Source organism: Pseudorasbora parva, chromosome 24 (genome assembly GCF_024679245.1).
Source record: "Pseudorasbora parva isolate DD20220531a chromosome 24, ASM2467924v1, whole genome shotgun sequence".
NCBI lineage: Eukaryota > Metazoa > Chordata > Actinopteri > Cypriniformes > Gobionidae > Pseudorasbora > Pseudorasbora parva.
The window spans coordinates 8,583,825-8,607,992 of NC_090195.1; the positions used below are offsets into that span (position 1 = coordinate 8,583,825).

At 38.5% G+C, this 24,168-nt stretch overlaps 1 protein-coding gene across 1 annotated transcript in view; it reads right to left on the minus strand.

Moving 5' to 3' along the window:
- The window catches only part of dpyda.1 (dihydropyrimidine dehydrogenase a, tandem duplicate 1), a 266,445-nt gene that overhangs the window by 204,768 nt on the left and 37,509 nt on the right, over positions 1-24,168 (minus strand). The window contains exon 4 of the mRNA XM_067435665.1: positions 8,715-8,802. Coding sequence (XP_067291766.1) covers positions 8,715-8,802 — 88 coding nt within the window. The remainder of the gene's footprint in view (positions 1-8,714; positions 8,803-24,168) is intronic.

The following is a 24,168-nucleotide window of genomic DNA, read 5'->3' on the forward strand; positions in this document are numbered from 1 at the left end:
CAATGACGAGATCACTGCATTCATTCACTCAACATGTGATCGACTACAATGCTCATCGTTCCAACCATACAACTAAATATAATGCCATAGATCTAAATATAATGCTATAATCAACATTTTTTTTTTTTTACCTTGAGCGCTATAATAGTAAAACGTGCTAAATGTTTTAGAGAGAGCTCCACATGTAATACTAGCTATTTCATATGAAAAGATGTTAGCCAATCACAGCAGTGGGTGTTTACATTGCAGACATGCCCCTTAAAAAAAAGTGTTCAAATCAGAGGGATAAAGTCAGGGAAGTGACCATTTTTGATGTAAAAATCATAACAGCATTATAAGTGCAGCACATGAAATATTATAAAACAATAAAACAATGCAGTTCATGGCTATGTGTAGAATGCAGAAACCCTTGTTATTAGTGACACCGGTGGCCATTAAGCGAACTGCAGCCATTAACTTTGCTTGTGCAATTACACACCTAATGTACAAGAGATATGTATTTATATTACCGTATTTTCCGGACTATAAGTCACACTTTTTTCATAGTTTGGTTGGTCCTGTGACTTATAGTCAGGTGCAACTTATATATCAAATTTAATTCATACTGACTGACAAGAATAAATATATAGCTGCAAGAGGGCACTCTATGCTGTTCCTGTAACCTACCCCTAAAAAAAAAAACTGAAAACAGAAAAAAATAACTTCTTAACTGAAATATTAATTTAAAGACAACAACTTAGAAAGACTGAACACAAACAAAATGCCTCCCAGAAAATCCTATTCTGCAAATTACAAACTGCATGTAGTAAAATATGCAGCCAAGAACGATTCACACAGCGCTCATCTCGCACGGCCGGCAGAGCGTTTTTCAAGCACCATCTGTGGACTCGTTCCTCCAGCTCTGGCCATCTTGCTTTCAGTCCGCGATTAGCTTTCTTTGTTTTCTTCATTACAGTTAAAGTAACCTCTGCTTTTCGCCATTCCCTCACAAGTTTCTCACTCACTTCAAAATTTCGGCCCCACTTTATATTAGGTGGCCTTAAGTAGTATGTATTTACATAAAAAAATAAGTGCAATGCTCTTACTGTGTTCAAACTGTATTGCAAAACACCTTTGCTGATATTGAGGTGGGATACGGGTAGAGTTAGGCACAGGTGTGGGTCAGTTTAAGGGTAGGGTAAGGTGTAAGGGAAGTGCCAACTGTGTAATTACAAATGTAACAACAGAAATTAATTACAGACGTAATTACATGCAGGTATTTTTTTAAATGTAAGTACAATGTAAAAACATGTATGTACACAATAAGTGCATTGTATCAAATGATTACTTAAAATGTTAGTACATAGTTAAGGCCACCTTATATAAAGTGGGTCCAAACTTTCTTTCTTCTGCTGGATTATGCACAGCGTGCGCGGCTCCCGCTCTGCTTCTGCCCTAATGCGATTTATAGTCCAGTGCAACTTGTGTTTTTTTCCTCTTCATGACGCATTTTTGACTGATGCAACTTATACTCCGGAGCAACTTATAGTCCGGAAAATACGGTAGTCCAGCTGTCTTTGCTGTGGTATTTTTTTTAAAAGCAGAGGAAAATATTAGTGTTATTTAGGCTGCTGATTTTTGTTCATGTAAAAAAGCTACAAAAAAACATTTAGTAAAAAACATAGATTTTTTTAATATAATAATGGTTTAGCTTAGTAGAATAAAACCTGGAAATCTGAATCAATAAGCAGAATTGGAATTGTTAAAATTCGAACAATGCCCTGCCCGACTGCCAAGGCTGCATTTACCACAACATTAACTCTCAAGACTGTTCAGAATGACCGTTGGCTGTGTTAAGTCTTGATCCTCAGAATAAGTGTAAAAGAACTGTTCTAAAGTAACTATAAAAAATATGGATGTAATGATTTTCTTTACCTAAATAAACTACACGATGAACTTGTGAGATAAAATAAGACATGCATATATAGGACGTGACTTATGTAGCAGCATTTGAAATCCCAGGAGTCTGTTTGAAAAAAATCAAATCAACCCAAGAGCACACTACAGATGGAAAGAAAAAAAAACGCAGCAAAAAAAATGACATTTCATATTCATACCATATGAAATGTAAACATTAATACCATAATAAAAATAGCTCTCTCTACACTACAGAAATATATTTGATATGAAAGTTACATATCTTATATTAGGAACCTGTTGTACAACGTAAGGGAAATATATGAAATGCGATGAGTTTGATAATAGTTATTTCTGTTTGTTTTGCTGTTTGTTATTGGACTGATGTATCCCTGATATCGCTGGCTTGCTATCTGGCTTTTAGAAGCTAAAAGAACACATTAAATAAAAAATAAAAGTTTTGGGCTTTTAGTCCACATCTGTTAGCTTTGAGGCAATCTATATGCGAGTGCAGCCCTAAACATTTTAGCTTTTTGTAGATATATGCATTTGAAACACTCTTTCTTTTCCTGAAAAATGGACCAAAAATACAGATGACTCATCCTGTGTGCAGAGGTATAAAAGGAATTTCGACTTAATAAAATGCTCTTGAAAATGACAAATGCCCCTTTTTCTAATGTGACCTGACACCGACTAGCAATAGAAAGTGGCTAAACATATATAGACTACAATATCAACCCTCTACAGACACAATGAAGCTTTGGTCATTATTTAGAATAACTGACTTATAGTCATTAAGTCAGTTATTTTTTCGCCCGACTTGTTACATGGAAAGTACGAACAATGCAAAAGAAAACATTCTACAAAAATATATAATATACAGTTAAAACACTTTTAAGGTCAAGAAAGCAGTCTGTAATGCAATAATAACAAATAATCAAACTTCAAGCGATAGCGCAAATAAACACAACAGAACAAAGATGCAACTTAAATAAAGTGATTTTTAGGTTTTTAAGGTATCTAACAGTAGTTAGATTAGATACAGATTAGGTTCAGAAGTGAAATAAAGTTATCAATGTAATCAATGTAAATTAACACTGCATATAGATGAATCCTTATTACAAAAGCATCTCCAAAACGGCAGCTCTTGTAGGGTGTTCCCGGTCTGCAGTGGTCAGTATCTATCAAAATAATATTTGATTACAATATTTGATTTTTGATTGTGATATACTTGCATTGTAGAGGGTTGAATGTAATGTAAATTAAAGGCTACTGGCTATAAACAACTTTTTTTAATAAAACAAATCAAAAGTCTATTTTTATTTTAAAAATGTAATAAAATAAAAATGTATTTATTCAATTTATTAAATATTTTTTATGAAAAAAATGTGGCTATTTACATTAAAATAAATAAATAAACAAAAAAACTAAAAGCCATTAATATTTATAATAAAAATATGTTAAATAATAATATTTTTTTTTTAAATTGAAGACCATTGACCATTTTTAAATAAATGCATTCATGTAAAAAACTAAAGGCTATTGGCAGTTTTTGATATGTACAATAAACATAAACAAAAGCAGATATAACAAAAACATATACCGTAAACAGCCTGGAGGTAAACAATCTGGGTGTGTGTGACTTTATGGCCATTACATTTTTGACGCCTATTATCAGACCCAAGCGCCAAATATCTTTCTGGAACTGTAAAAAAAATTGGCTCCACCTCCATCACTGAAGACCTTCAACAAAACATCAACTGCCTAGTATCTGCAACAGTGGACGGACTGGTGGATCACTATATTACATCTCTAAGCATGTTTTTGACCACCATGCTCCTATCAGGACACGGGTAGTCAACTTTGAACGCGCTGCTCCCTGGTTCACACAGGAACTGCAGCAAATGAAAACTGAGGACCGTATCCTGGAACGCCGCTGTAAGCAGTCTGGTCTAACTGTTCACAAGCTTGCCTTCCGTGACCATCAAAAAGTTTATCTTAAGTCCTTGAAGGGTGTGCGCTCTCAATTCTATTCCAACCTCATCAATAAAAACACTGGAAACTCTAAGCAGCTTTTTCCGCAGTAAAACAATCTCCTGAAGCCGAAGTCACCTTTATCCATTGAAACCACAGTGGAGCGATGCAACAGCTTTATTGACTTTTTTAGATCTAAAGTCAATAACATTCGCTTTTCAATATATGGCTCTTCCTCCTCGTCTCCACCGTCCTCCAACCACTCGCCCAGGAGATTGCCATCCCTTCCACACTTTACTGAGGTTCAGTAGAGCCACATTGAGGAAACCATCAAAAAAATGAAGCCGTCCACCTGCACCTTGGATCCCATCTTGACTGTTGTGCTCAAGTCGTTCATTCTCATTGTCAGCCCAATCATCACCCAATTTGTTAATCATTCTCTCAAAACTGGTCAGGTCCCTCTTGCCCTTAAAGCTGCTGTCATCCGTCCTATACTTAAGAAACCAACCCTAGACCCGGAGGTCCTTGCTAATTATTGCTAATATCTCCAACCTCACCTTCATGTCAAAGGTTCTAGAGAAGGAAGCCACCTCTCAGCTCCACAACCATCAAAAAAAAAAAAAACTTAATAGAGATATTTCAATCAGGCTTTCCCTCGGCCCACAGCACCAAAACAGCTCTGCTTAGGGTGACAAATGACCTTCTAATGACAGCTGATTCAGGATCACCATCACAGCTCATTTTCCTCGACCTATCAGCGGCATTCGACACCCTGGACCTTACCATCCTCCTGGACCGCCTCCACAATACAGTTGGACTTTCTGGAGCAGCACTGCAGTGGTTTCAGTCCTACCTTTCTGACAGGACTGAGCGTGTTATATTGGGAGAATGTGAGTCCAGGGTGCTCCCTGTTACATGTGGTGTTCCGCAGGGGTCGGTTCTCGGCACAATCTTATTCATCCTCTACATGCTTCCCCTCAGTCCAGTCATCAGCAGACACAGACTCTTCAGTGGGATTTCTGTCAGAAATATCCAGATGCTTCAATACATCCAGAACTCCCATCCTACACTCATTACACTGGCTTCATGTTTCATCCCGGATCGACTACAAAATCCTCCTGCTCACACATAAATGCATCACCGGACATGCACCTCCATATCACTTTGAAATCCTCCACATGCACCCTCAGATCTTCAGGCCACCTGCTTCTTCAAGTCCCCACCACCAGGCTTTGTACCATGGAAGATCGAGCTTTCTGCTCGGCTGCATCACAGCTTTGGAACCACCTTCCCAGTGAGCTGAGAGCAGTACAGAGCCTGGACCAGATCAAAGCTGAACTGAAGACTTTTACGTTCAGAAAGGCTTTTATGTGTTGATTGTTTGTATTTTTCTTTAATTTGACTTTTTATTCATTTTTGTTATTTTTCCCTTTTTTCCATTGTTGCACTTTGAGATTCTTCGGAATGAAAAGTGCGTTATAAATTAAATCTATTATTATGATTTTATTATTATATGTTCAAATTATGGATGCAACAATACAGTTAGTCCACAGTTCAATACATACCTTCGGTTTTTAACCTTGGTTTTCAGTTCGGTTCGGTTCGTTTTTTTGCTATTCTATTCTTAGGTGACAGGAACAGCAAGAGGTTAAGGAGAAAAAAGGCAAATTTTCATTGCAATACTCTTTCTTTATTTTACTTAAAAGAATATAAAACCTTACTTAAACTTAGAATTTTACTTTAAAAAAACTCTTGTACACATTCCTAGTGTATTGTATAAGTAAGGGATAATGTACACCCAGCCGGTTGTTATCGCAGGATAAACCCCGACAGAGTGATCAGGGGGACGCGAAGCGGAGTGGTCTTGCATCACTCTGAAGGGGTTCTGCGATAACAACCGGCTGGGTGTACATTATCCCGCTTATTACACGGCTACTATTCTCAAATAAATCATTTTTAGACACAAAATATTGTCTTGAGATTAAATATTTTATTAGCTCTTACGCAAAGCTTCCGCGAAGAAAAACAGTTCCAACCTGCTTTAAGCCTTTATCTATTGCTGCTAAATGTTGAAAATGAATGCTGAAAGGGTTAGTTCACCCAAAAATGAAACCAAGCCTATGATTTACTCACCCTCAAGTCATTATAGGTGTATATGGCATTCTTCTTTCAGACAAATACAATCGAAGTTATATTTAAAAAGTCCAGGCTAACGTGAATCCCAGCAGTAGTTGTAGCTGTTTTTGAAGTCCATAAAAAAATGCAGCTGTCCGTCAAATAACGTGCTCCACACGGCTCCGATGGGTTAATAGAGCCTTCTGATTCGAATCGATGCGTTTGTGTAAGAAAAATATCTATATTAAAAACATTATAAAGGAAACCTGTCTTGAAGTCTTCCATTGTAACCCACGGCTGTTTAAGCCACAAGATGGCGCCAGCGTTAAGCATAGAAGTAGTACCGGTCAAGTAACTCGTAGTACCCGTATGAGCCGGTGTTATCTGGAAATAACGTACCGCTGGAATGCGCGATTGACCAATCAGAATCAAGTATTTCACTGAGCCGTTTAATAATATAGAATAAATACACTCCCCTAAAGGATTATTAGGAACACCTGTTCAATTTCTCATTAATACAATGATCTAATTCACCAATCACATGGCAGTTGATTTCATTGCATTTAGGGTATGGTCCTGGTCAAGACAATCTCCTGAACTCCAAACTGAATGTCAGAATGGGAAAGAAAGGTTATTTAAGCAATTTTGAGCGTGGCATGGTTGTTGGTGCCAGACGGACCGGTCTGAGTATTTCACAATCTGCTCAGTTACTGGGATTTTCACGCACAACCATTTCTAGGGTTTACAAAGAATGGTGGGGAAAGGGAAAAACATCCAGTATGCGACAGTCCTGTGGGCGAAAATGCCTTGTTGATGCCAGAGGTCAGAGGAGAATGGGCCGACTGATTGAAGCTGATAGAAGAGCAACTTTGACTGAAATAACCACTCGTTACAACCGAGGTATGCAGCAAAGCATTTGTGACGCCACAACACGCACAACCTTGAGGCGGATGGGCTACAACAGCAGAAGTCCCCACCGGGTACCACTCATCTCCACTACAAATAGGAAAAAGAGGCTACTATTTGCATAAGCTCACCAAAATTGGACAGTTGAAGACTGGTAAAATGTTGCCTGGTCTGATGAGTCTCAATTTCTGTTGAGACATTCAGATGGTAGAGTCAGAATTTGGCGTAAACAGTTTAAAAACATAGATCCATCATGCCTTGTTACCACTGTACAGGCTGGTGGTGGTGGTGTAATGGTGTGGGGGATATTTTCTTGGCATGCTTTAGGCCCCTTAGTGCCAATTGGGCATCGTTTAAATGCCACGGCCTACCTGAGCATTGTTTCTGACCATGTCCATAGCTTTATGACCACCATGTACCCATCCTCTGATGGCTACTTCCAGCAGGATAATGCACCATGTCACAAAGCTCAAATCATTTCAAATTGATTTCTTGAACATGACAATGAGTTCACTGTACTAAAATGGCCCCCACAGTCACCAGATCTCAACCCAATAGAGCATCTTTGGGATGTGGTGGAACAGGAGCTTCGTGGCCTGGATGTGCATCCCACAAATCTCCATCAACTGCAAGATGCTCTCCTATCAACATGGGCCAACATTTCTAAAGATGCTTTCAGCACCTTGTTGAATCAATGCCACACAGAATTAAGGCAGTTCTGAAGGCGAAAGGGCGTCAAACACAGTATTAGTATGGTGCTCCTAATAATTCTTTAGATGAGGGTATATAAAAAAATTTACACTGGCAGCTCAGAGCTGTACAGTAGCAAGTGTGAAATTGAATGAATAAATGTAAAAATAAAACACTACATAGACTTCACTATGAAATATACATTGATTCTTATCTACTGTATTAGTTTTTCAGTCAAGAGCAGTGAGAGATTTTCTCTGTCTTTTCTTGTTGTATTAACATTAAGGGAGAGTTCGCTCAAAAATGAAAACTCTGTCATCAAGAAATGAATACAGGTGTGGAACAATATTAGAGTGAGTAAATAATGACATAATTTTAGAGGTCAACTGTCCCTTTAAGGTCCTGCTGCTGTCAATTTAAGACCTGCGTGCATCTAATATACAGACATATGCCGATTTTACTTTCACTTTAGACATAACCGACTGTGTTTATGTAAACCTTGTATGTATTTAACAGTATTAACGCAGTAAGACTACTTCAAGTGTCCAGTAATCACGTGTTTGACAGGCGTTTAGTGTGCACGCTCTGAAAAGTAAATGTTAAAAGCGAATAAAATGTTTACAAGGGTATAAAGCGCATGCAAATAATGAACTTCCGTGATTGTGAATAACTATAGTGTTCCGTAATTATAACTCTACCACTAACTTGTGATGTGAATGTATGTCACGTTGTTCAGTATATTAGGATGGAGGCAAATGATAGAATTTGTAGAAAAATTATTCATTAAATGCAAAACCGGAAAAAAAAACGTGAATACCGTACCAAATGGTTCAATATTATATTGAGAATTGTGGCATCCCTAGTTCAAATTACTGTCAAGTAATTAGTAGTCAAATAATTAAAATGTCTTTAATATACTTAAAATGACATTTACATTCTTTTGGAAAGAGGACTGTTGGAAGTCAGCATTTTTATATACATATGGAGTCAAATCTGCAGGTTTTGTTCACTTCTAACACCATACATGGCCTAGTCTGTGAAGTAAAGTTGTTTCAGAAGTACTTACATTTTGATGAAGCTCAATAAGACCAGAAACATTTATTAAGAAAGTCAATTGTGTATACTCAACATACCTTGTTTGCGATACTAGTAATGAAGGCCTTTATGTTCAGATTAGTTGGGCAGCTTTTCTGGCACGGTGCATCGGCACACTTCAAACATCTGTAAGAAAATAAGATTACACTTGAATTGCCTCACATTCAATGCAAAGTAAAGTTATTTACAGTAAGAACAGAGACACGGAGCAGAACTTTGTGTCGTCGCCCCACTGGAACGGCACATTCCAGCCAATTACAAACACTCTACGGCACCCAGAGGAAATCAATCCCAAGCTTTTGTGCCGGAGGACTTTTCTCCCAGCAACTACATCTCAAAGACGCCATATTGATGACACACCAGTTTTGAATGACAAATAGGATAATTTGGAGCCGCCCAATTAAATATTCATGCCCAATCAGAATGGATGTGGTACGTTTGGCCCCTGGATGTGAATGGCGTGTGACAGGAGGCAGCCGACTGGGGCTGCTGGGAAACGAGGGAGGGCTGCTACTGTAGCTCACAATCATTATTTCCATTTTACAAACACACAGCTGTTTAAAAATTCACCACGCTAATGACTTCAGATGATGTATCAGTAATTTGGAAGAGTGCTTTTTCCTTTACAATGCGCAGAAGGGGGGCGGGAGACGCAGTGCACACCGGGAACAGAGCAAATCGAGGCAGGAAAGGAGACGCAGAAACAAGAGAGGGGGAAAAAAGACTCCCCGTCGTCTTCGGTGTGAAACGCACAACTTGTGCCACGTGTGCGGAAACAAAAAGCACACAAAACACACACATAAAGGCAGCGCAAACACTCAAGTAACACCTGCACGTTTAGATTCGCACGCAGCTGGATGCCCATAATAATCCCGTCTCACAATTCTCTAAGCTCGCCGCGGACTAGAGTGCACAAGGCTGCCATTAATACCACTTACCGGGGTGACAGTGGGGTAATTACTGTAGTGCAGTGGCCAGGTACCGACGCCACAGAGGACCACACAACGCTCCCGTCCCAGTCCCGCTTTTATAAACCAGGGTGGCTGAACATAATGCGACATTAGTTTTGACCTGCTTTTCTTTATTTGATCATAAATTATCCTTAGCCTAAAGGATTAGGGATATTGCAGGAGCCTTGGTCTGGGAGAGGGTCTGGAGTGGGCTTTGACAGTGAGATGAAGGCTAATCTCGGAGGATGCCGGGCCTATCGCACTTCTGATCTGCACGGAGATGATTAATACAGAGAGGGGACACCGAGCAGCTGCGGGAGGACATAAAGCCACACTCGCATAAATATTTCTCTCACCGGCGTTCCTCTCTGCTTATTGTGAAGGAAAAGGCACTCTTCCAAATCAGCGATACATCATCTGTTATGATCATCGCTGTGTGTATCTTACAAAATATGCATGTAGAACATGAAATGGTGCAGTGGTTCATATTCAGCTTCCTGTACAATGAATACATTAGCACAAATGTATTAAAAAATCTTGTATCATGGAAAATAGATTTTCCTTGCTCTTAAAAAAAAAAAGTTCTGCATTATGTATATATACTACATTATACTACACACATACTAATATATATATATATATATATATATATATATATCACCATATATATATATATATATATATATATATATATATATATATATATATATATATATATATATATATATATAATGTATTCTTTTATTCTTTTCAGGATTCTTTCATGAATACAATAAAATAAACAGTGTTTATTTAAAATTTAATTAAATTTGTGACACTATAAATGTTTTTTGCTGTCACTTTTGATCAATTGTGTGTGTCCTTTTAAATAATATATTAAATTCTTATTAAAAACTTTGTATATCTTTGTATATTGTTTAAATTATTCTGATTATTTAAACAATATGCATAACATATACAATGTTTTATTCATGTATTTTCTGTATCATTTTATTTTTAAATTATTTAAATGAATTTCTTTTATTTTCAAATTGGGATGTTTGCATTTTTTATCAAGTTGTGATTCTTAATTTTTTTGTGGAAGCCATTTATTTTCAGGATTATTTGACAAATTAAAAGTTAAAAAGAACAACATTAAATTCTTTACTGTCACTTTTGATCAATGTAATGCATCCCAAATAAAAGTATACAAGTTTATTTCCAGAAAAAATGTTTATTCATTTCTTTGAAGACTCCAATCCCCATGCTTTCTACATTTAATTTAAGTGTACCATAAATATACAGTATGTGCATTATAGTGGCCTTTAGATATTTTGTTCTGACTGAAAAGCCCTTATTGGTCGACCACTAGTTATGACATCACAGCCATGTCCACATGTAGAAATCAACACCTATTCATTATTCTGCAACTTGGCTTGCCCTAATGAGGAACAGTGTGAAATACGCCAGTACGCTGCAATTAGCCAATCATAACAGAGGTCATTTGCATATAGTAGCCTGCAAGGTACAGCAACAAAACCCAGCTTGTTTATTTCTAAGGGTAAGAGAGAGGGTGGATAATGGTCGTGCAAAACTAAATGAAGACTGTTTTGGTGCAAAAAAAACCTTGACTAATGTCATAAGTGGACTTTGGGGGGATAAAATGCAAAAACATGATAAGCTGACACACATGGCCCAGAAAACAGCTGTTCCACGGCAGGTCAAAACGTATAAACACATTCATAAAGATGAGACCCAACAGATCAAAATGAGAATCTGTGAGAGGGGCACCTTCAGTTGATTGCTGAGCGTTTTTGTCTCTCTTTTCAAAAGCTGTAGCTCGAGGGGGGAAAAAAGAGGGCGAAAACGAGAAAGAGTGAGAATAAAATAACCTATTCCCTCCTCTGACATGCCGGGGCTCTGCGCTACGGCTGTGGACAGGAATACCATTGTCTTTTTTCTCCTCCCAAGGTAACATTAAAGACACGGCACATCCAGACACATTTTAGACCCTCATCCGTCTCCCCTGGCCAGCAGCCCAAGCGCTTAGCAAATGTCAACAGAAAATAATGCACACACGAAGGCAATCTTATTTGTTCAAGAATTGCTCTAGGTCACAGCAATTCAGCTGGGCTTTGAGAGCGGCGCTCAGGAAAAGACTGCCTAGCAGTGCAGTGCATTAGATACAGTGCTGGGGCTTTTCTGAGCTGTAACGCAATCAAATACATACACAATTTTTCCTTTCTTTCCTTTCCGTATTTTTATTACCATCCCAAAAAATAATCCAATGCGTTCAAATGAAAGGAGCTGTTGATTAGCGGACCACTGCGAGCTGATTTATTCTTTCTTCTCTCTCTGCTTTCTACCTTATCGTTTTACTTGAGTAATAATCTAGCGTTCAAATGTTTTCCATGATGAGAGTATTATGGGGTTCTGGAATGTGCAGTAAGCTAATCTCCCAATTCATTCTTTTCATTATATCTGAACCAAAATGAACCCACAATGGGAAAAGTACAATTCAATAAAAACCTGGGCCTCCCAGGATTTGCCATTTTAATGACTGCTTACCTTTATGAATTAGTTGTCGCCACAAATTCAACTCTTCACTTTTTCTTGAAGAAACTAATAATTCTGTTCATAATCTTGGGGTTGCGGCAAATTTTATCTTCTTTTAATAAGGGGTTGTTTCAGGAATACAACAAAGGATTTAAAAATCCCAGCTGAATGCAGCACTGAAAGCACCAAGAGTAGGAAAGAAATCACATAGCGTGCCAACAGCTATCTATAAAATCACATTTTTAAGAAATGTCAAGAAAATAGTCCATGTTATCGCTGTCGGGTGGAAACCTATATGTCCAAAACGGCTACTTTTCAGGAAGTTTAAAATAACACTATTTTTTAAAATAATTAAACTGTGTTTTCAGATTTGAACGGTCAGCCACTTGCATGCTCATCCTATTAACATTTTTGGATGGATGGATGGATGGATGGATGGATGGATGGATGGATGGATGGATGGATGGATGGATGGATGGATGGATGGATGGATGGATGGATGGATGGATGGATGGATGGATGGATGGATGGATGGATGGATGGATGGATGGATGGATGGATGGATGGATGGATGGATGGATGGACAAAGTACATTATATGGATGGAAGGATGGATGGATAAATTACATATACAGTCTTGTTCAAATTAATAGCAGTACAATGTGACTAACCAGAATAATCAAGGTTTTTAGTATATTTTTTATTGCTACGTGGCAAACAAGTTACCAGTAGGTTCAGTAGATTCTCAGAAAACAAATGAGACCCAGCATTCATGATATGCACGCTCTTAAGGATGTGCAATTGGGCAATTAGTTGAATTAGTTGAAAGGGGTGTGTTCAAAAAAATAGCAGTGTGGCATTCAATCACTGAGGTCATCAATTTTGTGAAGAAACAGGTGTGAATCAGGTGGCCCCTATTTAAGGATGAAGCCAACACTTGTTGAACATGCATTTGAAAGCTGAGGAAAATGGGTCGTTCAAGACATTGTTCAGAAGAACAGCGTACTTTGATTAAAAAGTTGATTAGGGAGGGGAAAACCTATAAAGAGGTGCAAAAAATGATAGGCTGTTCAGCTAAAATGATCTCCAATGCCTTAAAATGGAGAGCAAAACCAGAGAGACGTGGAAGAAAACGGAAGACAACCATCAAAATGGATAGAAGAATAACCAGAATGGCAAAGGCTCAGCCAATGATCACCTCCAGGATGATCAAAGACAGTCTGGAGTTACCTGTAAGTACTGTGACAGTTAGAAGACGTCTGTGTGAAGCTAATCTATTTTCAAGAATCCCCCGCAAAGTCCCTCTGTTAAAAAAAAGGCATGTGCAGAAGAGGTTACAATTTGCCAAAGAACACATCAACTGGCCTAAAGAGAAATGGAGGAACATTTTGTGGACTGATGAGAGTAAAATTGTTCTTTTTGGGTCCAAGGGCCACAGGCAGTTTGTGAGACGACCCCCAAACTCTGAATTCAAGCCACAGTACACAGTGAAGACAGTGAAGCATGGAGGTGCAAGCATCATGATATGGGCATGTTTCTCCTACTATGGTGTTGGGCCTATTTATCGCATACCAGGGATCATGGATCAGTTTGCATATGTTAAAATACTTGAAGAGGTCATGTTGCCCTATGCTGAAGAGGACATGCCCTTGAAACGGTTGTTTCAACAAGACAATGACCCAAAACACACTAGTAAACGGGCAAAGTCTTGGTTCCAAACCAACAAAATTAATGTTATGGAGTGGCCAGCCCAATCTCCAGACCTTAATCCAATTGAGAACTTGTGGGGTGATATCAAAAATGCTGTTTCTGAAGCAAAACCAAGAAATGTGAATGAATTGTGGAATGTTGTTAAAGAATCATGGAGTGGAATAACAGCTGAGAGGTGCCACAAGTTGGTTGACTCCATGCCACACAGATGTCAAGCAGTTTTAAAAAACTGTGGTCATACAACTAAATATTAGTTTAGTGATTCACAGGATTGCTAAATCCCAGAAAAAAAGAATGTTTGTACAAAATAGTTTTGAGTTTGTACAGTCAAAGGTAGACACTGCTATTTTTTGAACACACCCCTTTCAACTAATTGCCCAATTGCACAGCCTTAAGAGCATGCATATCATGAATGCTGGGTCTTGTTTGTTTTCTGAGAATCTACTGAACCTACTGGTAACTTGTTTGCCACGTAGCAATAAAAAATATACTAAAAACCTTGATTATTCTGGTTAGTTACATTGTACTGCTATTATTTTGAACAAGACTGTATGTATATATACATACATATATATATATGAAAAGAATACATATATATATATATATATATATATATATATATATATATATATATATATATATATATACACATAGACACAGGATGGATAGACACTATTCAAATTGTTGTTATTTCATGTCAAATGTATTCATGAAATCCTTTTAATTGAAGGTTTAATTGAAATTGCTGATCTGAAAATGAATTAAAAAGTCTCTGCAATGTAATCATCCGAAATACAGTGAAAACCCATCATCACAGTGCATCAAATTAAATGATGTGGTCATTACAAGTCACAAAACCGTCTGTTCTCCTCTGAATGCGTTCTAGTGCTTTACATTATGTTAACTCCCATCCCAGGCACAAGCTGGGCTGAACATACGAGTATGCAATGTTGAATCTGTCTTGGCTGATAGACGCAGCTGTGTCAGTTTGCTCGGGCATCTGGATGCAAGTTTAATGATGTCAGCAATGCAGCTCAGCTGGGGACAGGTGGGAAGAGGGCGCCAGGTGAGGTGAGATTACTCAGTGCACTGAGGGTTAGGACAGCGGCCGTCAGAACTGTCAAAACCACCCGGCCTCGGTCTGTCTGGGATCAGGGGGATAACCAACAGCTGCAAACACAGCAGACTGAAAAATGAAGAGTGAGAGACCTGCCTGCCTTCCTGGCGCTCTCTCTCTCTCTCTCTCTCTCTCTCTCTCTCTCTCTCTCTCTCTCTCTCTCTGTGTGTTTGTATGTGTGTGTACAAATCTCAGCCTGAAGGATCATATGCATTTGATTGACACATCACTCAAAGCAGTCACTTCAGTAAAAGGTGTAGATCATGTTCTAGATGTTCGATTTCCCTAATCCAGCTGTAGCTAGTCTAACTATAAAAATGCCCATGCAGATGACAAGTAGAACTTTCAAGGGTGTAACCATCAGTCAGAAATCCGTTTTCCCTTTTGGTGTATTTAAAGTTTAACAGAATCAGATGTGTGGCTGCCATGGTAATAGGAGAATGTAGGATCTGTCAAAGTGGACGAGTAAGGTTAAATGTACATGCCTGCTGCACGCTTTCACCTGTCATCTTAATTGCTTTAAAACTTGTGTTTTCGAGCAGTTAAAGCAGACTGTCAGAAGGTCCGGTGAGAGCAGGCCTTAGCTCTGATACGACGGTATAGTTTGTATTTATGAACGTATATACTGGATGGATGGATGGATGGATGGATGGATGGATGGATGGATGGATGGATGGATGGATGGATGGATGGATGGATGGATGGATGGATGGATGGAGTACATTATATACTGGATGATGATTTACATATACACATATATACACTACCGGTCAAAAGTGATAGAACGGTAAGATTTGTTTATGTTTTTAAAGAAGTATCTTCTGCTCACCAAGGCCGCATTTGTTATTAGAAATACAAAAAAAGCTGTAATATTGGTAAATATTATTAAAATATAAAATAACTGTTATCTATATGCATATATTTTGATTTTTCATTTATTCCTGTGACGCAAAGCTGAATTTTCAGCATCATTACTCCAGTCTTCAGTGTCACATGATCCTTCAGAAATCATTCTAATATGATGATTTACTGCTCAAGAAACATTTATGAATATTATCAATGTTGTTGAAACCATTTTTTGAATTATTTGATGAATAGAAAGTTCAAAAGAACAGTATTTATCTGAAATAAAAATGGGGGACCTTCCATAGGCGTAATGCTTTTTATACTGTACAAACCGTATTTTCTATCCCCTTACACTGCCCCTACCCCTAAACCTACCATCACAGGAAACATTCTGCGTTATTACTTTCTAAAAAAACTCATCCTGTATGATTTATAAGCATTTTGAAAAGTGAGGACATGGCCAATTTCCTCATATTTCACCCTCTCCTTGTAATACCTATGTCATACCCATGTCATTATACACATTTGTGTCCTCATATGTCACAAAAGCATAAATCTTAAATCCTAAATCTTAAAGTAAAATTATTTGAAAAAAAAAACTGAACAAATAAATATTAAATATTAAAGCTACACTGTGTGATATTTTCCCCCATCTAGTGGTGAAAAGATATATGACCATCCAGTGAATAATAGTTTCTGTTCCTCTCAATTTCGATTTCGTTTCAACTCCTACGGTGGCCGATTTAGTCATGGCTTCCAGTTCGACCTCTTCGGTGAGTGTTGCAAGTGATGAGGTTACTTTTGAAAACTATTATAATTTGCAGTTATTTAATGATCTATGATCAAATGATCTATGATCAAATTAATATATGTAAAATGAATAATAGTTTTACGTTTTCGTAATTTTTTACAATTTCATTGCTAACATCAGCTATCAGGTTCCCAGATGAATGCAAGCTAATCTTAGTAAAGTAACTTTTTTTATCAGTGCTATCGTTATTCTGTATATTGTACGACATCACTAGCGTAAGGCAAACAAATTATAATGCAATTCAAATATTAATCTCATGTTATCCGTCATAGAACACGGATTTATGTTATAAGGTAAACAATACTTTTTCATCATTGACGCGAGGAAAACTATCCTTGACGTCGTTCTAGTGTTATGCTCAGCAGACCATGATATAATTAGCCAAGCAACAATAAAAGGCTGAATTAATATTACCTGTCGAGAAGAAAGCAGGCAACGTCGGCGTTCTTTTTAAAATCGTTGCTCCTCATGAGCTCTTTCCATCTTGGAAAGGCCACTCCAATATTTACTTTTGTCTTGTTGATTTGCCCGTTGCGTTGCCGTCTTAATTCTCTTTTCCGCTTCCTTGGCGACTCTGATACATATCCCGCAATGTTACTAGGTCCCCGACTCGGGTCGAATTCGGTAATCAATTCCAGGCCGTGGTTGCTTTCACACAGAAGGCGACCCGGCAATGTTCCGGGAATATTGCGGGTCCGACGTGCAGTTAGAAAGGGGCTTAAGAGTGATCCTCCATCATCATATAGCAGCCTCAAGCAATCCTCCTCTTCACATGCGACACGGTGCCATCGAGTGTAAAAACGCGAAAAGCGAAGCTTGAATTTACGGGTATGTCCCTCTTTGGCAAATGTACTTTCAAGATGGAGGAGCAACATGGCGACCGCCATCCGAACCCCTAACACTTATGCATTTTCAATGGTATATTATAAAATTACGAGAATGCATTATTACTTGAAAGAAGTAAATATACATTAATGAGCACATATATTTTTGAAAGAACTAAGTGATTTTAGCTAAGAATAAACTAAAAAAGTTACACAGTGTAGCTTTAATAAATATCATAATTGCATATAAAAAATACTATAATAACATAGCCTGACAAGCCAGAACCACATCAAGATGTTTGGTCTGGAAACTCACCATAGACTCAATCCGAGGGACGGGATAAACGGTTGTCTTTCAAACTCCCTCCGCACGCAATAGGATAGCGCTACACCAACCAGAGCAACGAAGGTGAAACAGAGCTCTGACTGATTAAACATTCGCCGTATCCGGTCGGCTAAACTAAGAACACATCTTCCCTTTTTACAAAATGACTTCAGTGCCGTTCTTTGTTCTTTTCTCAGAGAAAAGCTTAACTCCAAGTCTTCCAGAGTTGCGGTGAAAGCTGATTCGAAAGACCGCCGCCGTTCGCCAGTTTCTGTGTTTACTAGAAGCACGCAAACGCAACTCGGACGTCGTCATTATCACCCCGCCCGCCGACTCTATACATGATGTGATTGGGCCGTCCAGATTTTGAGGAACACAGCTCAGAATGGTATTGAGAGTTCTTAGACGACACTTGCGGGCAAATTAAATTTGCTGCCGCTAGGGTGCGTCTAGATTTCTGGGCTAATAAAAACATGTTTTAGGCATGCTATTCAGTGGTTATTCTCAAATTCTGAGGCTTGTTGCCTTAGTAAGACAATGCAAGTCTATATAATCTTTTAACCTGCTAAATCATTTGCTGAGTAAAAACAATAAATCGGACTCCGTAAATCCATTTATGTCCATAACAGTGTGTGATGAGTGACATTGTGAAGTTTTGTGCAGAAAAATACAGTGTTAGGTATAAGCAACAACAATAGTGATACTCGTTTTAGCATTAACTGAAGAAAAAATCCTGAAACTGAAGAAACCACAAAGGCCCTGATGTCATTTTGAAGGTGAATCTTCAGCCTTGATCCCTGCGCTCGAGGGGGTTGAATATATAAGCGCTCTACAGTGGTGCATTGACAAAGGTCACCCGAAGTCCTCTCAAGGTCCGGACCGTTTGAAATCCAATTGAAATTCATATATCTATTGGATGTGTGGAGATGCTTTAAAGGCAATGTTTACCCCCAGCCAACTTCATCACTCTCTCTGGAGTGACAGAGGGGTTAACGACGCCCGGCGCGCAGCCCGGTGGACAATCAGAGCAAATCAGAGCGCAGACGGATGACGGCCGTTACATCCGTGTGAGTCATAAGCTTGCATTTAGGGAACGGTGTGCCATCCCTCAGCGCAGTGACAGTACGGACGCGGCTCCGCTGACTGATCAGACACCGGAGAGACGGAGAGCGCTCGGAATAATATGAAGCGCTACGGGTAAGCGAGGCAGGAGGCATGAGCGAGCATTCATTAGCCCCTTCACTAATGCTGCGACTGGACACCATACCCCTGACCTTCACTGTGACCTGGAAGACCACATCCACAGCTGCCTCCCCTCGACACCTGGAGTCTCAGACGCTCAGAGGGTCTGGAAATCAGTGCCTGAAGCTCGAAAAAGGATTCAAATAAATATCTCGCTTGCTTAGTTAACAGGTGCTCTCCAATATCTTTTGCTCATTCTCTAGATGAGTTTACAGAGTTTACAGACACTCGACAGGAAGGTGTCATGATGACAGGAAAAAGAAATAAGTGAGCAGTGAACTTTAGCTTGCTAAAAAGGACAAATTTCAACACTTTTTTTCCCTACTCAAGCCATTTTATCTTTCCCACCGTCGCATTTAATCTCCTAATTAACATATTAACACTATAAAGACAGTAGCCTTTATTTTTTTTACATTTATTAGGCTTTAATTAACATAACTTTTAATTTAAGTGAACTTAAAATAACCTTCACATAAACCCACTATAATGAATAAATGAATGTCATTTAATATATCAGGGCTCAGTTTTTTCTTTTGGCCCAGTCAGACCATTTACTTGCCCTTTAAAAATTCTCAAAAAGTTATTGTTTTCATTGTTTTTGACCCAAGATTTTTAGATAGGTCTAACAGGTAGGAAATAAATAAATAAATAAATAAATAAATAAATAAATAAATAAATAAATAAATAAATAAATAAATAAATAAATAAATATATGATAATATATGTTTCATGTTATATATGATTTCTGTATACATATACAGAAATGTATCAAATTATTAAACACTTCACAGTCTCTTTACTGCATAAATTATAAATTAAATTTAAAATAAAAAGCTACAAACGTAATTCAGTCAAGAGCATTGAGTGATTTTCTCTTTCTTTTCATCTTTGACAGACAGCACAGCAGCAGGTTTATTAGGCTGCTGTCACTACTGACACTTCATTTGCACGAGTAAGAGCGTGAAAATATAATGTAACACTAGCCAAAGGATGCCGGAAAAAAACTCTGTTAATTGTTAATTATTTTTAACATGTTAAACTGAAAATTTTTATTGTGTCTTAAGATGTTATATATGTTATATATCAGTGTTTTTCACTTCACCTGTCATAATGTTATGCCTGATCATATATTATATTATATAACACTGATTATCTCTGCATCACTGTACCTATTAGTGGGTAGGATATATTAGGCAGCAAGTGAACATTTTGTCCTCAAAGTTAATGTGTTAGAATAAGGCAATATGGGTAAGGATTTGAGTGAGTTTGACAAGGGCCAGATTGTGATGGCTAGAAGACTGGAGTCAGAGCATCTCAAAAACAGTGGTCAGTATCTATCAACAGCGTTGAACTGGTGACAGGGTCATGGACGGCTAGACTCATTGATGCACACTGAAGGCTGCAGTGTGATACTTTAGGCAATGTTCTGCTGGGAAACCTTGGGTCCTGCCATCCATGTGGATGTTACATTTACACACATGCCACCTACCTAATCATTGTTGAAGACCATGTACACCCTTTCATGGAATTGCCTGTTGGCTGTGGTCACAAAGCAGGAATGGTTCAGGAATGGTTTGAAGTGTGACTTGGCCTCCAAATTCTCCAGTTCTCAATCCAATCGAGCATCTGTGGGATGTGCCGAACAAACAAGTCCGATCCATCGAGGCCCAACCTTGCAACTTACAGGACTTAAAGGATCTGATGCTAACAACTTGGTGCCAGATACCACAGAACACCTTCAGGGGTCAAGTGGAGTCTATGCCTCGAAGGGTCGGAGCGACCAACACAATGTTGGGAAGGTGGTCATAATGTTATGCCTGATAGCTATGTAAAAAAACATTTTACGATCCCAGTTTTTCAGTTGAAAATATTTAATGCAATTAATTCAGCATCCATATTTTTCACCATCCTTTGAATCAGCTGCTTCCACAAAATATTAAGCAGCAAACTAGTTTTCAACATCGCAAATTAAAGGGAAATGTTTCTCAAGCACTTAATCAGCATATTAGCATCATTTCCGAAAGATCATGTGACACTGAAGAGTTATGAAGCTGAAATTTCAGCTTTGCCATCACAGAAAAAAAATACATTTTAAAATATACTAAATTAGAAGTCACTGTAACAATTATTTCACAATATTACCGTTTTTACTATATTTATGATCAGATAAATTGAGCAAACTACTGAATGGTAGTGTAGTGGTCAAAAGGTGTGGGAACCGGCGATTTGAACATTAAATTGGGCCCTTAATTTTCCCCAGCAAAAGAAAATTGAGTACATCAGGTGTGCATCAGAAGTTAAGCTATGTTATATTACTTCCTTTAGCTTGGAGAGCCTAAGAAGAGAGTCAGTTTCCCATTTCTATCATGAGATTAATGACATGATTGCCTAAATTTATTCTCCTGCACTTGTTTTTGAGCAAAAGGTTTATGGATATTCATTCTGAAGGTCTCCGGAGTGATTTGTGCAGCGTGAAATTGGTAAAGTGTAGCTAACCTTGTTAACTTCCTCAATTAAAGTCATGTCGCAGGCTTATTTCCGTGTGATTATATGCTGAACGCCCTGGAACAGGCGTAATTGAGGAAAGGAACCTTTTCTGTCGTCACCAATCTGTGCTCACCTCAGCCACCCTGCCAGCCAACCACAGGGTCAGATATACGCTCTGTTCATTTTTTTGGCATTTCTAATCATATTCTGCTTCTATTGTGTTTTTGTCTTGTTAATGAGCGGTTAAAATCGTTTTTACTTCGGCGGACTGAGGTGGGCAGCAAACGGTGAACAGCGTGACATCAGATAAATCCGATGAGACAAAACCACACTTCAATTTGATTTCACCTGCAAATCCATCATGAAAATATCTATGAACTACAAGAAGTAAGCTACAGTACAATAAGTACTATGAGATTGTTAAAACTTGAAATGAGGCCCATGGATGTGAATGTATTCCTATTTGCATTTGCATGTCTGAACACGCTCCCTTATATGCATGCGGCATAACCTGTGTCATCGCTTCAACCAATTACCAAAACCTGGCCATAATTCATAAGCCTGGCAACTATCGGACAATTTTCCATAAAGGGAATTTAATTAATTGCTATTTTTTTTGCTGTTTGTGCATCCCTGATGATGTATTTATCTATGAGCCGCTTAAATATTGCTAGGAATTATGTTCATATACATGCAGTTCACTGTAATCCTCCTCGATCTCTTCTAATGAAGCTAAGCAGATTAGGGGAGATTTTTATAACACTTACTGCGAGCACCGGATTCTGTCATCTCAACACACTCCTCAATAAATCTATTCTTGCACTGTGGATCAGTGAAATGAAAGTGGATGAGAAATTAATTTAATACTCTTATTATTTTTTAAATATACAGGACTTTATTATAGTCACTTTCGAAGCTACTTTATATTCAAAGAAGTTGTAGTCTGTCCAAAGAACGAACAATGATGAACAACCTGCTTAGCTATTTTAGTGACGATGAGGTCAATGTGCGGATTTAGAGATTCCCGTCGCCACATGACCTTAATTATTTTGTGCCACAAAAGACTGAACAACTCATCATAAGTGCTACAAATGTCAAAATAAACAGATCTAGTGGTCGACCGATATAGTTTTGTTTTTTTGATAGCCAATGCAGATATTTTAGAGAGCAAGTTGGCCAATGGTTGGTGTGAAGCATATACACACTATAAAAAATATTGTGACACCCCTCCAAATCACTGAATTCAGGTGTTTCAATCACTTCCATGGTCACAGGTGTATAAAATCAGGCGCTAGGCATGCAGACTCTTCTACAAACATTTGTAAGAGAATGGGTCGCTCTCAGGATCTCAGTGAATTCAAGCGTGGTACCGTGATAGGTTTCCACTTGTTCCATTCGTGAAATTTCCTCACTACTAAATATTCCACAGTCAACTGTTAGTGGTATTATAACAAAGTGGAAGCAATTGGGAACAACAGCATCTCAGCCACAAAGTGGTAGCCCACGTAAAATAACAAAGCGGGGTCAGTACATGCTGAGGTGCACAGTGTGCACAAGTTGCCAACTTTCTGCAGAGTCAATAGCTACAAACCTCCAAACTTTATGTGGCCTTCAGATCAGCTCAAGAACAGTGCGTAGAGAGCTTCATGGAATGGGTTTCCATGGCCTAGCAGCTGCATCCAAGCCTTACATCATCAAGTGCAATGCAAAGCGTTGGATGCAGTGGTGTAATGCACACCGCCACTGGACTGCATTGTGCCAAGTGTAAAGTTTGGTGAAATTGATTAATAAAGTCATTATTTTTGTTAGTTTTTTGCGCACAAAAAGTGTTCTTGTTGCTTCAAAAAATTAAGGTTGAACCACTGGAGTAACTTTGACTATTTTAATGATGTTTTCACCTTTCTGGGCCTTGAAAGTGTTAATTAAATTGCTGTCAATGGAGGGGTCAGAGAGTTCTCAGATTTCATCAAAAATATCTTCATTTGTGCTCTAAAAATAATGAAGGTCTTACGGGTTTGGAAAGACATGAGGGTGAGTAATTGATGACAGAATATTCATTTTTGGTGAACTATCCCTATAAGTTAGCCTAGAAATCTAGACGCACCCTAGCGGCAGCAAATCTAATCTGCCGCGAGTGTCGTCTAGCAACTCTCAATACACATCTGACCTGGGGGGGGGGGGGTAACATAATGACGGTAGTGTTGCACTTGCGCACTACTAGTAAACACAGAAGCTGTCGAATTCGATTCGGTCTTTCGATTCAGCTTTGGCCGCAACTCTGGAAGACTTGGAGATAAGCTTTTCTCTGAGAAAAGAACAAAGAACGGCACGGAAGTCATTCTTAAGAAGATGTGTTCGGGGTTTTGCCGACCGGATATGGCGAAAGTTTAATCTACTAGCTCTGCTTCACCTTCGTTGCTCTGGTTGGTTGTAGAGCTATCCTATCGCGTGCAGAGGGAGTTTGAAAGACAACCGTTTATGCCGCCCCTCGGACTGAGCTCTGTCAATGGTGAGTTTCCAGACCAAACATCTTGATGTGGGTGTGGCTTGTCAGGCTACATTTAAGTAACTAAACAGGTCAAATAAATGCCACCATTTAATCAAACATTTCTGTTAAGTTCCATAAATGACTGAACTAGTCTTAAC